Source organism: Pagrus major, chromosome 20, assembly GCF_040436345.1.
Source record: "Pagrus major chromosome 20, Pma_NU_1.0".
Classification (NCBI taxonomy): Eukaryota; Metazoa; Chordata; class Actinopteri; order Spariformes; family Sparidae; genus Pagrus; species Pagrus major.
Genome location: NC_133234.1, coordinates 20,636,446 through 20,650,558, shown reverse-complemented (window position 1 = coordinate 20,650,558; position 14,113 = coordinate 20,636,446). Strand labels below are relative to the sequence as shown.

Below are 14,113 nucleotides of genomic sequence, written 5' to 3'. Positions count from 1 at the left end.
AAACACCACTACTGAAGGACTACATATATATAGCATTATGTGTCATTACGAAGCACCATTAGTCTAGTGTGTTATTCCAACTGAGAGACATACAGAGTAAAAACACAATGGCAGCTATGAGATAGAAAGTGAAGAAAACTTTGTTGATTGTTTTAGTCACTCTGGTCCAGTAGCCAGGCTTCCCTTCCCCCTTCCGACTGTCGAGGAGCAGTGTCAGTGCTTTCACCACCTCCCTCAGCTCGTCTGAGAGCTTTTCAAAGGCCTGGGACTCCTCCATCAGCTGGCTGCTGCTCCCCTGCAGAGGGCGGGCAGAAGCTGGTGGTTAACTAGTGTGTTTATGTTTTCTTGTTGTTGTGCATTGACTTTAATGTCAGAGAAGTAAACCTCAAATTCTTAATGAGTAAAACCGAAGCTATTTCCACGGCTAGATAGAGCACTTCCTCGAGAAAACGTGTTTTTTATGTTTATACTTTTAGCTAAACTATCCCTTTAAAGTAAAAAGTAAACTCAACCTTCAGCAGCTCATTTGGCGTTTCATCTGCTGACACATCACAGATGCACGCAGTCCATTTCTTCTTGTCTGGAAGGATACATTAGACACAAAAGACGGTTGCAGCATATTCAAAATTATTATTAAATCAGTATTAGATTTTATCAATGTGCACAATAATAGTAACATTATAACAGAGTAGCATCTTGCCTTTGAAGAGACACATTGGCCTGTAACACTGTGATGTAATTCAAACTTAACTTTGTGTTACAGTCACAGGTTGGTGTATACCTCATACCAACCAGGTACAGTATTTATATATAACACCTTTGGCATTACATTCCCTTAACCTGCTTCCTGCTGACACTACGCACTGCTTCTGCACACGGGGAGAACTGATGGTCATCTACAGGCCATAGATTTTAACTTGCACAAATCCCTCTTTGCTGCAATGAATCTCACCTCCTTTACAGGCGGCTTCGTCCTGTTTGTTACAGTCCTCTTTATCCGTCTCGTTGTCTTGGGAGTCTTTCGCCATCAGGTACAACACCAGAATCGTCTCCAGGAGGCTCAGCATCATCAAACCAAAAATCCCAATGCAGTAGACCACTAAAGAAGAAAGAATAGTTACATGTTGAATCAGTTTGGGCTGTTCCTACTCACATGAATTACAGTCCAAAAAAGGCCAGACTTTGATTGATTAAGAATTGAAGAAGATTAACATTTGTACAGACATTCATAGTCCCCAGAGGATGAGTCTTACCAATTCAGGATAAAGTTAAATAACTTTGGTGATCCTGGAAAGATCCACTGTGTAGGATTTAATGTCAGAGATTGAATATAATACTTTTCATTAGTGCATAATCATCTGAAACTTGGAATTGTTGTGTTTTCGTTACCTCAGAAAGAGTCGTTTATACTTTATATATATTTTATATCCAATACTTTTTAATGTGTAAATCTAATTAAATTCACATCAGCTAGAGTAGACTGTTCTTTACCTATGAGTGGAATCCTGTCTGAAGAAGAAGGCAGTATTTCATTCAGAATAAGTTGCATCACAGTGACGGCAAGCAGCACAGTGACCTGGAAGCCGAGCTTCTCGCCCCCACTGTCTGAGATCAGGAAGGAGGCCAAGTCCAGACCCAAGAAGAACAGGATGGGCAGCATGAAGTTGACGATGTAGAGGACCGAACGCCTCTTCATGGAGATCTGTGGAGTTATGTGTCACGTGATTGATCGTCCTACTCCTGCACATCTGAGAAAAACTACAGCAACCACATAATACACAGCTCGAAGCAACAACACAATCAATCGATCTGCTCATAAATTATTTGCAGGACCTTCTAATATACAATAAACAATAAAAGTAGCCACCGTTCTAGCTTCAAACACTGTTCTGTATCCAGTAATACTTACAGTGTAGATCAGCACGTCTTGTTTGAGGCCGAACATGTTGACAGTTTTGTTGGTGACAGTCATGTTGATGAACAGCCACTCGTACTGGGTTCGCATCATTGTGTGTGTGTCCTCTGAAGAGTGGGTATCGTGAACAAGCTGTATTTCATTGACTGGTGTGGGAAATAAAAAACAAGCTGTGAGGTTTCAATGAAGAGAGAAGGTCCGGTATGTGGTGGGGTCTGTGCACGTGACGAGAAAAGTGCTTATCAGAGACACAGGAACACATAACAGAAGACGGTAGGTTACAGGCTCACCAGAGTGTACGACAGACTTGAAGGAGAGGTTGCAGCTCTGGATGTCGAAGGGGAATTTGTAAACGTGCATCCTGCAGGTGCTGACCAGCACCTGGTCGTTCTGAACGCTGACTAAACCGTTACTGTGGATGGTGAGAAGAGGACTTGGAGGGGCTTTGTCTTTTTCTGTCCTGTATGAAAACACACAGAGAAACACACATGCAAACATGACACACAGCAAAAGAGAAAAGGCAATTCTGAAAACAATTTGTACATATTCTTCAAAGACAAACTTTTAGGCGTAATTTAATTGTCATTTCCTGGAATATTCTCTCAAACTCCCCTCAGGCATAAGACATATGGACACAGAGACCCTACTCAAACAGATTAGTTTGAGTATACAGCTGAAATAATGAGGCTTTTAATTGATAAGTCAGTCGACAGAAAAATAATTGGCAACGATTTTGTTCGAGAAATACTTGTTTATGTCATTTCAATCAAAAATGCTGATCCTCTCCTCCACCTCTGCCTCTTCCAGCTGTTGAAGCCAATATTTAGTTTCATGAGTATTCCTATGAGAGTTTCTGTAGCAGCTTTATTACCCTGAACAGGAAAGTTTGTTAAGAACTGTGACTGTTTTTTTCTTCAAATTCTGCCAATTTGTAAAATAGTTTCCTCCAAATAATCCACTGTAAATATGCAGCGTTTATGTAACAGTTTGGTAGGAGCGAGAATCCATTTTATCATCATTACTTTTCCAACAATCCAAGCCGAATGCATCAGCAGTAACATGAATCCCTATAACACCAATTACTGTAATTACTGTTGTGACCGCGTTGGGTTTTGTGAGTGTCAGTGCATGAGCGTACATTCATACATACATTTCTTCAATAGTTATATCTGGCTTCCACAAAACTTCAACAGGAAGGGAAACCGTCTTAATACCGCAAAAGTCATCTGGTTCCCATCGTATGTGTTCATTCTGCCAGCTCTACAGAGGCAAACAAAGGAGACATCAGGAGACGCTGTTAGAAAATAAACGTCTGGGTAAGAACAAAAAGATTAATTCAACTGCTGAACTCACCGCGACAATCCAAACGTAAGGAATGAACGTCTGGTCGATCTCTCTCTATGAACAAGCAAAGAAATATGCATGAAAATCTTTCCAGTCACAGAACATGACGACACAAAACTTTCATAAAGCCTCAAACAAAAAAATGTCAGTAGCATAATCATAAACTTTCTAAAGACAATATTTGTAGGTCACCTACAGGGGTCATATGATCGAGAAAATCATTAATGCGGAGTGAAGCAACCAGGGTTTTTGCATTTATACTGTTGTGTTGTGCTAAATCTTGCAAAAAACACGTTCTACATAATGTTGCTTTAAAGGTATAATTTGAAAAATATGGCAAAGCTTCGAAGGTTGCTCCAAAAACAAAGGAGGCAGCATCACCAGAGTAACCGACAACTGCTGCCCTGTGCTAGCTATCCTTGGCTGTAGCTAGCTACCGTTAGTGAACTAGCTCATGGTTCAGTCAGCTGTGGAGCCAGTGGCCCAAGGAGTCACCGGTGCAGACAGGGGGAGTCACCACAGGCGAAATCCAGTTGGGCTCAGCTCAATCTCCCGATGCGAGAGTGAATATGACTGGACACCAAACTGGGACTGAACACAGCCTGACGGAGGTCAGTTTGACAACAGAGGATACAGTATGGAGGTGATTTACAGCGCCTCTGACCAAGAGTATTACTTTGGGGAGGACAAGACAAGATAGGCGGGGACAGGAGAGGCATGCATTTTCACATCTTATACTTATACATCATATTCAGTGAATTGAGGATTTATTTCGACCAAACCAGAGGTGATTGTGGAAAGACAAACCAAGACTACAAATGTTAGTACATTTTTTGAGTGTTTCAAACCATAACTCTGGCCATATCTCAAAAGTGGCTCCATTAAATGTGATTATGACCTATTTACTTTAATAGATTTATGCTGAATGCTGCACAGGTACATAATCTGGTAAATGTTTAGATCCATTTTCTGTTAAATGGCTTTTGTCAAAAAGAATCAAAGGATGCCAGCTTCATAGTTTTCTCAACAACCTTGCAGATGCCACAGATCTCAGTAAGACGCTCGGTGCTTTACAAATGCCAAGATTGCAACATCATCCACTGTAGCTCCTTAACATGTTAGCCTGCTCTAACTTTCCCCAGATTTCCTCGAAATCTCTTGGAAATTAGCAGATAAGTGATACCTAACACAAATATTAAAGCTTTTACAACTTACCACATCTAGAATGGCATACAGCAGCAGCTCCAGGGATACTTTTGTGGCCTGTTTGTGGTCTTTAACAGGCCGGGTCATGAAGAACAGCTCATTGCTTTTGCTCAAGTTCAGGTAGTTTAAAACATCCTGATAACTGCACACTTTCCCAGAGGCCTCTCCATCCACTGCTAAGAACATCAAGACACATTCACTATGAGAAGAAGAAGAAATACAGGATTATACCTCTTCCGAGCCATTATTGTATGAATTTCTGGTTATCCACCGCTTCTGAACTGAGCTTTTTAAGTCCGTAATCAAAAACCAGCAGCAGTAATATCCGGTGCTTGTGGTCTCAGATGGACGCTGGCAGGTTGTGTGAGTACCAGCTCATCCACTCAACCACTAAATGATTTTTACAGTCATCTGAGTCTAAATAGGCTCTCCATTTCAGATCCATCTGCTATATATATACCACCAAATGCATGCTAATAAAATCACTGACCGGCAGCACTCAGAAATGTGTCTGAAAACCTGACTCACTTGCAGCAACTTAAAGAGGTGTTGGCAACAGCTCTCCCAGGATTTATCAAGCTTATGTCCGTCTTTGATTAAATACTTACATGCGTTGCACATTTTTTGCTCATAGCTCTAGTCATGCAGATAGGTTTAATTTCTACTTCTATCTGAATTCAATTGTGCTAGATTGATTTTTTTTTGTGACATGAAGCATAAAAATTAAAAACTTCAAACATTTACTCACAGGTAGAAATAATTCCAATGAAAGCTGTCTTAAAGACGTAAGAGACTTTACCTGTGAGAAGGAGCAGAACGAGGAAACCAACAAGCATCATGAGTGAGAATCCAAAGTCTGTACGAGATCCACCCAGCAAATGTGCATCCCTGCACTCTCCTTGCTGTCTAATATTACGTTTCAGTAAAAAAAATACCATTTCCTCACTCTGGGAAAGGGTTGGGCAAACTGGGTGACCAACCCTTTGTGTTTTTGTTTTTTTTAAACTGGTGACATGCCGAATACGGGAAACACCAGGAGCCGCTGATGTCTGCCACACTGTGGGCAGATCCATTTTACTGTCACAATAAATGCAATTAACAGCGTGCTTACAATGTTGTAGAGTTAAGCCTGGTAATTAAGACTTAGGCCTCAGGATTAAGACGCCAACCATGAGTAACAAATGTCCCCGAGTCTGGGTAAGGACCCTTGATGCAACTCTGTCTCCCTTGTTTCCTGTCATCTGACTGCTGATGCTGTTGAGTAAAGGCATAAACTGAATAGCTCGTAGGGATTTGCTCCTAGTGAGAAGGCAACTTCTCTCTTTTATATTTGCAGCCTGTAAATCTGAATGTCTAACCATCAATCATTGATGCTTTTTAATGCTTTTATCAACAAAAAACTCCTCTCATTTCACAGCAGACGACATAATCCTTGAGATGGCAGTCATTTGATTGATACTTCATCAGACCAGATATGAGCTTCTATGCCCTCTCTAGAGCCTAAAATCACCATGTTGGGGGACCATTGTTTTGATAAAACCCCATTTATTCAGTTGTTTTTTTCCCCGATATGTATAATCCACTTCTGTTCAGACAGGCTGCTCACTATACAACAGTCATACAAAAGAGTAGAACAAGGTTTGTCTCTATTGTTTTATTCTGTCGTACAAAGTCTGATTTTTCCAGAACCAGACCACATACACCAGAAAACATAAATCAGCTTAAATGCAGATGCAGATGTAGAACAAGCGCATCAAAAGATGAACAAAATTCCTCAAACCACAGAGTTATATGAGTATATAAGAGTATATAATATATGCTCAGTATAATATATGAGCAAACACAAACACACATGATCTTAAAGAGCTATACTTTCCTTATTTTTGTTAAGTATTTCATGGACTTTTTGAACATTGTGCATATTACAGATCAAAGGTACATATGTTACTAGAACTCCATAATACAACCAGATTAAGCTCGTACAGAAAATATGCGTTCGATGTGAAGCACTAAACAACAAGTATTTAACGAGGAAATAAAAATGAATAGTAAGTAATAATAGTCTGACCTCATTGCTGGATAATGGATTTAAAATTATATGCATCCAGTTCCAGTGATATCTTTTAAACAAAGGTGATCTTAATTTTAGCAGCCAGTTAGACTAGCTGACAGGCTATCCTCCTTTTGAAGAGACAAAGGATGTTATAAGGATGTTTCTCCAGCATTCATAATAAAGCTCATCAAGCAGTCTGTGATGATGATAACTATAGACGTATACTGTGGAGTTGACGCCAGAAGCAAAAGGACGTGCTGTGCCTAAAGCAGAATAGTCACACTACATTGTGTAAGAGGAGAGTTGAAGGTATTACACTCATCTAAGTCTCATCTACTCACTAGTCCGTCTTTTCATTCAGACTTTAGTTACAAACTATTCTTACTCTAACTTTACAACTTGCAGATCGATCAATTTATAGAAAACGTGCATAGTAATTGTGTAGTAAGTTGCTTAGTGGTGGTGACGTTTAAGTCATGTGATTGTCATGCAGTTATAGCCTAACATTAGCTTTTTACTTCTAGTGATTTAATTTATCATCTGTGAATATTATCTTGCTGAACAAAACATGGATGTACTTGTGTTTGCCACAGAGATTATTTTCTGCAATAATCCAAATTCCAATTCAAAAATCTTGTAGGTTTTATGTCTCGGGAACCAGAGCGATGCTAATTTCAGGGTTGGCCTTCAAAACTAAGCGATCCTTGCAGCACTCTATTGCACATACACATCGTTCATACATCTGGCCCCAGGTGTGAGCATAGCCTGCTTATATGTGATGGAAAAATTACTCATTATCGTGTTTTTAAACGTCAGCTGGATTGTTCCATTTTGAAAAGATAACAACTAAAAACACACTGGCCACTGTGACGTAGAAAATGAAGAAAGCTTTGTTGATTCTTTTAGTCACTCTGGTCCAGTAGCCAGCAGGCTTTGCCTCTTCCTTCCTGCTTTTGAGGACCAGAGACAGTGTTTTCTCCACCTCCCTCAGCTCATCTGAGACCTTCTCCAAGGCGTGGGACTCCTCCGTCAGTTGGTTGCTGCTTCCCTGCAGAAGTTGTTAGTGGACTGGTAATTAAGGAGAATATGGACCACGTATGATTGCAAATGTGTGTCCATCACAATGAGAACGAAATGGTCAGTTTATCCAAATATATCAGTTAAATACAACAGGGGTGAATAGACCAGACCGGCACACATGGTTACCTCACAAAACATTAACCACAAACACACTAAAACAGCTCCAAATGTCCCCCCTTTAAAAAAACACTGCCACAGAAACGGCTGAAAATGCCCAAAGGTCACATCTAGAAATGTGGAACAGATTCTATCTATTCTATCTAGATCTATTCTCGACTCACAGTTGTTCCTAACATCATGTGGAAGTGCGATTCTTTCCCAACAGAGCTTTGATGACATGATGCCAGTCTGGTCCGTGTCATTTTTTTTTTAAGATGCTCAAAAAATCTAAACTAATAAATTCAGCAACAACAGAAACAGAATCCCTGTCAACAGCCTGGAGAACATAGACCCTTTAAGTGAAACCTAATTCTAACCTGTTTGGTCATCAGTTCAGATGGAGTTTCATCAGCAGACTCGTCACGGACACAAACACAGTGGGTCCATTTCTTCTTGTCTGAAGGGATACAGTGAGTTTGACATGAAGACAGTTATGATACAATACAATGATAGGGTGCACACCATTATCCACCTTATTCTGAGCTCCAATGATACCTTGCATGAATTATGGGTGCGACCTCCGGTGCATCTTGTCACATTACCAGGACCAGTGTTTTCCATTGTAACAGGACACTAATCTAGGTGTAGGTTTGTAATTTCCTCGAGTGAATGCTACTAACGTGATTTTTATTGCTTAGCGCTCTAAGCTAAGGCCGTCTGTGCATCAGATCTGTTACTAACGCTAGTCCTGCCAAGCACCGGAAATATCACTCAGAATCGTTTCCCCAGTGAACCTCCCCACTGATTTCCACTCTTAAGGCTCATTTATGCTTCTTTTACGTACAAAAAAAGACATGTCCATTTCAAATGATATAACCGTCACTACCCACATACTTCAATGCGTCCACAAAAAAGGGTCGCAGGGGGCTGGAGCTGATCCCAGCTGACATTGGGTCAAAGGCAGTCAAATATTAAAGCAGCAGTCACAAACTGAAACAGCAATGGGGGACTGAGTTCAGATCCTGAATCTTTGCTTAATCTCACCTCTAAAACAGTTCTTGAAGCTGACTTTGTCCCCACAGTCCTCACTCAGGCTTTGGTCTTCGTCCGCCTCGTTGTTTTCCAAGTCTTTCCTCATCAGATACATCACAAAAATCGTCTCCAGGAGGCTGAGCATCATGAGACCAAAAATCCCAATACAGAAGGTGGCTAAAGGGGGAAGACTTCATCATTAATGTGGACAAATAACTACACATTGAGTCAACAATACGACCTCTGCAGTCCAGTGAGGACTGACTCTGAGCTTGCTTACCTATCAGTGGAATCCGGTCTGAAGAGGCTGGCAGGATTTCATTCAGAATAAGTTGTAATACGGTGACAGCAAGCAGCACAGTGACTTTGAAGCCGAGCTTCTCGCCACCGCTGTCTGAGATCAGGAAGGAGGCCAAATCCAGACACAGGAAGAACAGGATGGGCAGCAAGAAGTTGACAATGTAGAGGATAGGACGCCTCTTCATGGAGATCTGTGAGAAAAAAGTCTCATATACTTTTGACAAAGGAAACTATGAAGTATTGGAGTATTTTGACTTTCTATATGTTTTATTTAGTAAGCACGATTCATGGTTGAGCCCTCAACACCCTTGATGAGTCCCTCGACCCAATACAAGTGTTGCTCATCACTTTCCTTTTATGTCTGGAGAATTTTATGTCGCTGACACTGTCATATTTTGTTGCGCAGTGTATCCAGAAATACCTACCGTGTAAATGATCATGCTTTGATTGTAGCCAAAATGGTTGACAGTTTTGTTGGTGACTGTCATGTTGATGAAAAGCCACTCGTACTGACTCTGCATCGCGTCATGGGACCACTCTGTGATCTTTGAGGCATTGCGGATGGCTTCAAACTTTATTTCGTCATCTGCAGTGGAAGAAAAATGATGCAGTGAGGTGAGAGGTAGGGTTTGCATTATATTAGAGAGAAGGTAAACATCTCTACGGCAGATATCTCCAAAACTCGACAGCTCACACTAAAACTATCTAGTTGAACAAATATCACTACAGGTAAGTAAGTACAGGTAACAAGTTAAAGTTTACCACAGTGTAAGGCAGACTTGAAAGAGATGTTGCAGCGCTGAATGTCGAAGGGGAATTTGTAAACTTGCATTCTGCAGGTGGTGACGAGCACCTGGTCGTTCCTTAATTCAACAATTCCTTCATTCGTAACACTGATATAAGGACTCGGAGGGGCCTTATCCTTCTCTGTCCTGTATGAGAACAAACACACACACATAGTTGTTTAGACATTTGACTCAAAATTCATATGTTATCCTCATGGTGGCACTAGAGGTGCCTTTCCAATGGACAAAACATGAGCAGCTTTAAAATGGCTATCTCTGTCAGACTTTTGGAAACCAGTACAAATTAAACGTACAATACATATATGTATGAAATTATATTATTAACCATTAAATGTTTTGGCATCCAAATGCGTCATTTTTTGTGTCCTTTCCACACAGTAACACAATGTTCTGTCACCTCCACTGCTGATGGCGCACTGTTTGAGGATTTGACAGGATTAAAGCATGCACATACTGTATATTCACACTTACATCTCTTCGATAAATAGATCTGGCTTCCACATTGCTTCATTAGGAAATACTACATGATTTAGTCCACAGAAATCTTTCGGATCCCACAAAATGTGGTGATTCTTCCAGCTCTACACAGGAAAACAAGGGAGGAGATAAGAAAGCAAGGAGGAAGGCGAGAAACACAATGACAAGATACCATTTAAAGGAAATAATGTGGGTGTTCACTCAAGATGAACAGGTGAGAATGATCAAAAATGCTGTTGTGTATCTCAGAGAGAACTCACCATATAAATCCAAGTGTAAAGAATCAAAGTTTGGTCAACCTCTCGCTACGAGCAAAGCAGAACAGCATGTGTGAAAACCTTTCCAGCAGCACAATTAACATTATCATAATTACTGTAGCTGACCAAACAGACAGCAGAAGAGTCATAAAACAAAACATTGTTCTGGTTTTAATATAAAGTGATTATATAGTGGATTTATCTTCACTTTCGCCTTTATTCTTCTGAGTAAAGGATCAACAGTGTACCTACAGCGACTACGTTTTTAAAATGATTCGAAACGTGATTTCAAACTTACCACATCTAAGATGGCATAGATCACCATTTTGAGTTCTACCCATGTCGTCACTCTGTAGTGTTTAACAGGCCGGACCATGGTGAACAGCTCATTGTTTTTGGTCAGGTGCAGGTATCTAAACAGATCCTGGTAACTGCAGTTACCCTCAGTGTGCTCCCCATGTACTGCAAAAAATATCAAGACACATTGTCTGTCGAGGTAAAGGGGTAAAATTGAGTAATACCGACTTCCATGCTCTTATTTTTCTTCAGGGCTTTTATGTTTTTCTGCTCTTATGTTACTGTAGGAGCTCTTAATTGCAGAAGAAATGAAGTACATTAGTATCTGTGGTTTGATATGCTTCCTAATTTATTCTCAAACCTTGAAAAGCACTGACTCACAAATATGTGCAGTAATATCCAGTGATTGTGGTCACTGAAAGGCCATTATGGGATGGGCGTTGGCAGGATTGCAGGGTTTTATCTCATTAGTCCACTAATGATTTTAAGATGTGAGCATTTTTGCTGTCATTGAAGTACAGTGGAGCTCTCTGTTTGAGATCAATCAGCTGCATGTTGTTCAAATCAAGGCCAGGAGAACAATTTTCTACCGACTCAACCCAGGAACAATACCTCGGGTTGGGAGCAATGAGCACAGGCCAACCTTTATGCATTCATGACAGATCACATTTACTTTGTTGAAATACAAATTTTTCAAGTGATATTACTTCTCAAAAACAGCAAAGTGTCTTCAATTTCAAGACTTAGTGATTAGATTATAATTACTGTATACTTTTGGAGTGTTTGTTTCCTGAACATACATTCTCCAGTGCTCTGATTAGACTGTGGATCATCAAGAAGCTCTGGTCGCTCTGTGTAACTGGAGGCGCTTCCACCTAACAGAAAAGAGTATACAGGTCTTTAAATCAAAATTAATTCCATGCACATGCCTCCTGCTTTCCTACACAGTATGAATAACTGTTGATGATCAAGTTTAATGTGCAAGCTAAGGTTTTTTATTTTTTTCAGCTAAACATTAGTACAGAAGCCCAAAACATCGTCATGGGTTGACGAGTTAAACTTTTTTTTTCTTTTCAAGACGACAAGCTATTTATGTAATTATCACACAATGCCAAGTGTTGGTTTCCGGACATTACAAGATCGTTTTTTTAGATCTCGAGAAACTTATCTTGCTATCTCGGAAAACATTTGTTATTCTGTGATAATGACATTAATAACTTGAGATGTCAAGTAAACAAATAAAATTGAACTCACTATCACGAGAAAACGGAGGAAATAATATGTTCAACCCATGACTATTTAGGGCTCCCGTATATTAATATTCATGCCTTTTAAATGTATTATATTTTACAGTTCTGGTTTTGTTGCGACTCTGAAATCTCTGGAATTTAATATTCGAGTTTGTCAACTCGACACACTTAACACTGCAATTAAAGAGGAGAGCAACACAGAGGATCAGCTAAACTTTTCCCAGAATGATATATGTCAAAAAATTTCAGCCAAACTGCTGAACATCTCTCACCTGCATGCATAATACAGAGAATTGTCTCAGCTTACCTGTGAAGAGGAGAAGCAGAACGAGAAAACCTGCAGCCATCATGACAGTGAGAGGTCAGCGCAGACAATGAGCATCCATCCCTCTTCTGTCTGTTTGGTCTGAAGATGTTTGGTTTGAAGCTGTTGCAGCACTAATGTAACTTCCTTGTACGGGAAGAGGGCCAGGCAAATTTACTGACCAACGTTTTTTTGTTCTCTTTAGTCTAATGCAACTGTGGGCAGATCAATTATACTATCAAACAAAAAGCAATTTACTTCTCATATCCTCCATTGTGGCTGTTTAGTTTCCCAAGTGAAAAAGTTTAATGCAGGAGCTTTGCCTGAAAGGAGTCTTTAGTCAAGCATGAACAACGATATGTGATCCTTCTTGTGGCCAGAATTCGAAGGTTGCTCAAAGACCATAGGGAGCAGCAAATCACCAGTGTAACTGACAAATGCTGCTCCTTGCTAGCTATCCCTGACTGTGGCAAGCAACTGTTAGCTAATAAGCTCAAGGCTCAGTTAGCCGTGGAGCCAGTGGCCCTGCAGTTTGTCTGGACCAGGACCTTGGATCACAGGAGAAGTCACCACGGGCAACAGGGCTCAGCTCAATCGGATTTGGCGGCCTGACATGAGAGTGGACATGGCTGAACACTGAACTGGGACTGATCACAGAACTCCAAGACCGACTGAGGTCAGACTGACAACAGGAAATACAGTATGGAGGCGATTTACAGCAGCTTTGACCAAGACTATGACTTCAGGGACAACAAGACATGGCAGACGGGGACGGGAGAGGCATTGAGAGAGAAGCAACAGAGAGTTGGTCATCAGCAGTGGGTGAAAACGGTGTGTAGAGCTGGAATATTTTCATATTTTCAGCCAATGCTTCCTCCCAGCTGGTTGAAATCCTCGTACTTGCCTTCATAACTTCTGTAATAGATTACTGTAATGCACATTTCTCTGGTCTTCCTAGAACAGCAACAAAAGGTCTCCAATTGGTCCAAAACAAAGCAGCCAGAGTCCTCACACAATCTAAGAAGTTTGATCACTTAACGCCCACACTTACATCTTCGAACACTGTTCCCTGTATACTTGTTTGTGTGAGTGCTTACAAATGTGTGTGTGTTTTTACATTTGATATTGTGTTTTGCTGTTTTTACTTACTTGTAAAGTGTACAGAGACTCTCATGGTTATGTGCACTCAAGATAAACGTTAAATAAAGTTGATCAAATAAAGTTGAGTTGAAGTTGAATTTTACATAAAGACACATCCCGACTGTGTTAGTGAGTTTTATTTCATTTATGTCAAGTTTGAATGACGTGTGTTTTATGAATTAACGAGGCAATTAAGCTAATCTTAGTTTGGTAAAAGAAAAAATTGAATTCAAAGGGTGTTCGGTTGTATTTTTCTATTTACTGTAGTAAGGAAATGGAAGTGAGAGTATTTCATTTACTGACATTTTGTGAGTCTGTTTTAGTTATTTATAACTATTAGACTATCGCCTCTTGCAGGTACAAAGTAGTATTACAGACAGAACAGTTCAAGGCTAGCTGGTTATCATGCTAACTTCAGTAGACATGTCTGCAACGCAGTACATACAGTAGATGTCTTTGACATAACATCAGCACTGTTGTTTCTTCACACTATCGAAGTGTCAAAGTTGGTTCATTTTTTAATGTTTTAAACTAAAATACTGGCCATATCTTT

General features: G+C 40.2%; 2 protein-coding genes across 2 annotated transcripts; both read right to left on the bottom strand.

Moving 5' to 3' along the window:
• Window positions 1-58: 58 nt before the first annotated feature.
• Window positions 59-4,651, bottom strand: LOC141015215 (5-hydroxytryptamine receptor 3A-like). Its single transcript, XM_073489169.1, has 9 exons — window positions 4,475-4,651; window positions 3,269-3,313; window positions 3,066-3,175; window positions 2,206-2,375; window positions 1,910-2,061; window positions 1,492-1,702; window positions 953-1,099; window positions 841-869; window positions 59-295 (listed from the first exon to the last, which is right to left on the bottom strand). The coding sequence occupies exons 1-9, from the start codon at window positions 4,649-4,651 to the stop codon at window positions 59-61; spliced, it is 1,278 nt and encodes a 425-aa protein (XP_073345270.1).
• Window positions 4,652-6,638: 1,987 nt separating this feature from the next.
• LOC141015213 (5-hydroxytryptamine receptor 3A-like) lies at window positions 6,639-12,463 on the bottom strand. Its single transcript, XM_073489167.1, has 12 exons — window positions 12,424-12,463; window positions 11,667-11,741; window positions 10,868-11,031; window positions 10,573-10,617; window positions 10,307-10,416; window positions 9,792-9,961; window positions 9,455-9,615; window positions 9,010-9,220; window positions 8,742-8,906; window positions 8,075-8,154; window positions 7,377-7,566; window positions 6,639-6,646 (listed from the first exon to the last, which is right to left on the bottom strand). Exons 1-12 carry the CDS (start codon window positions 12,461-12,463, stop codon window positions 6,639-6,641), a joined length of 1,419 nt encoding a protein of 472 aa, XP_073345268.1.
• Window positions 12,464-14,113: the final 1,650 nt, after the last annotated feature.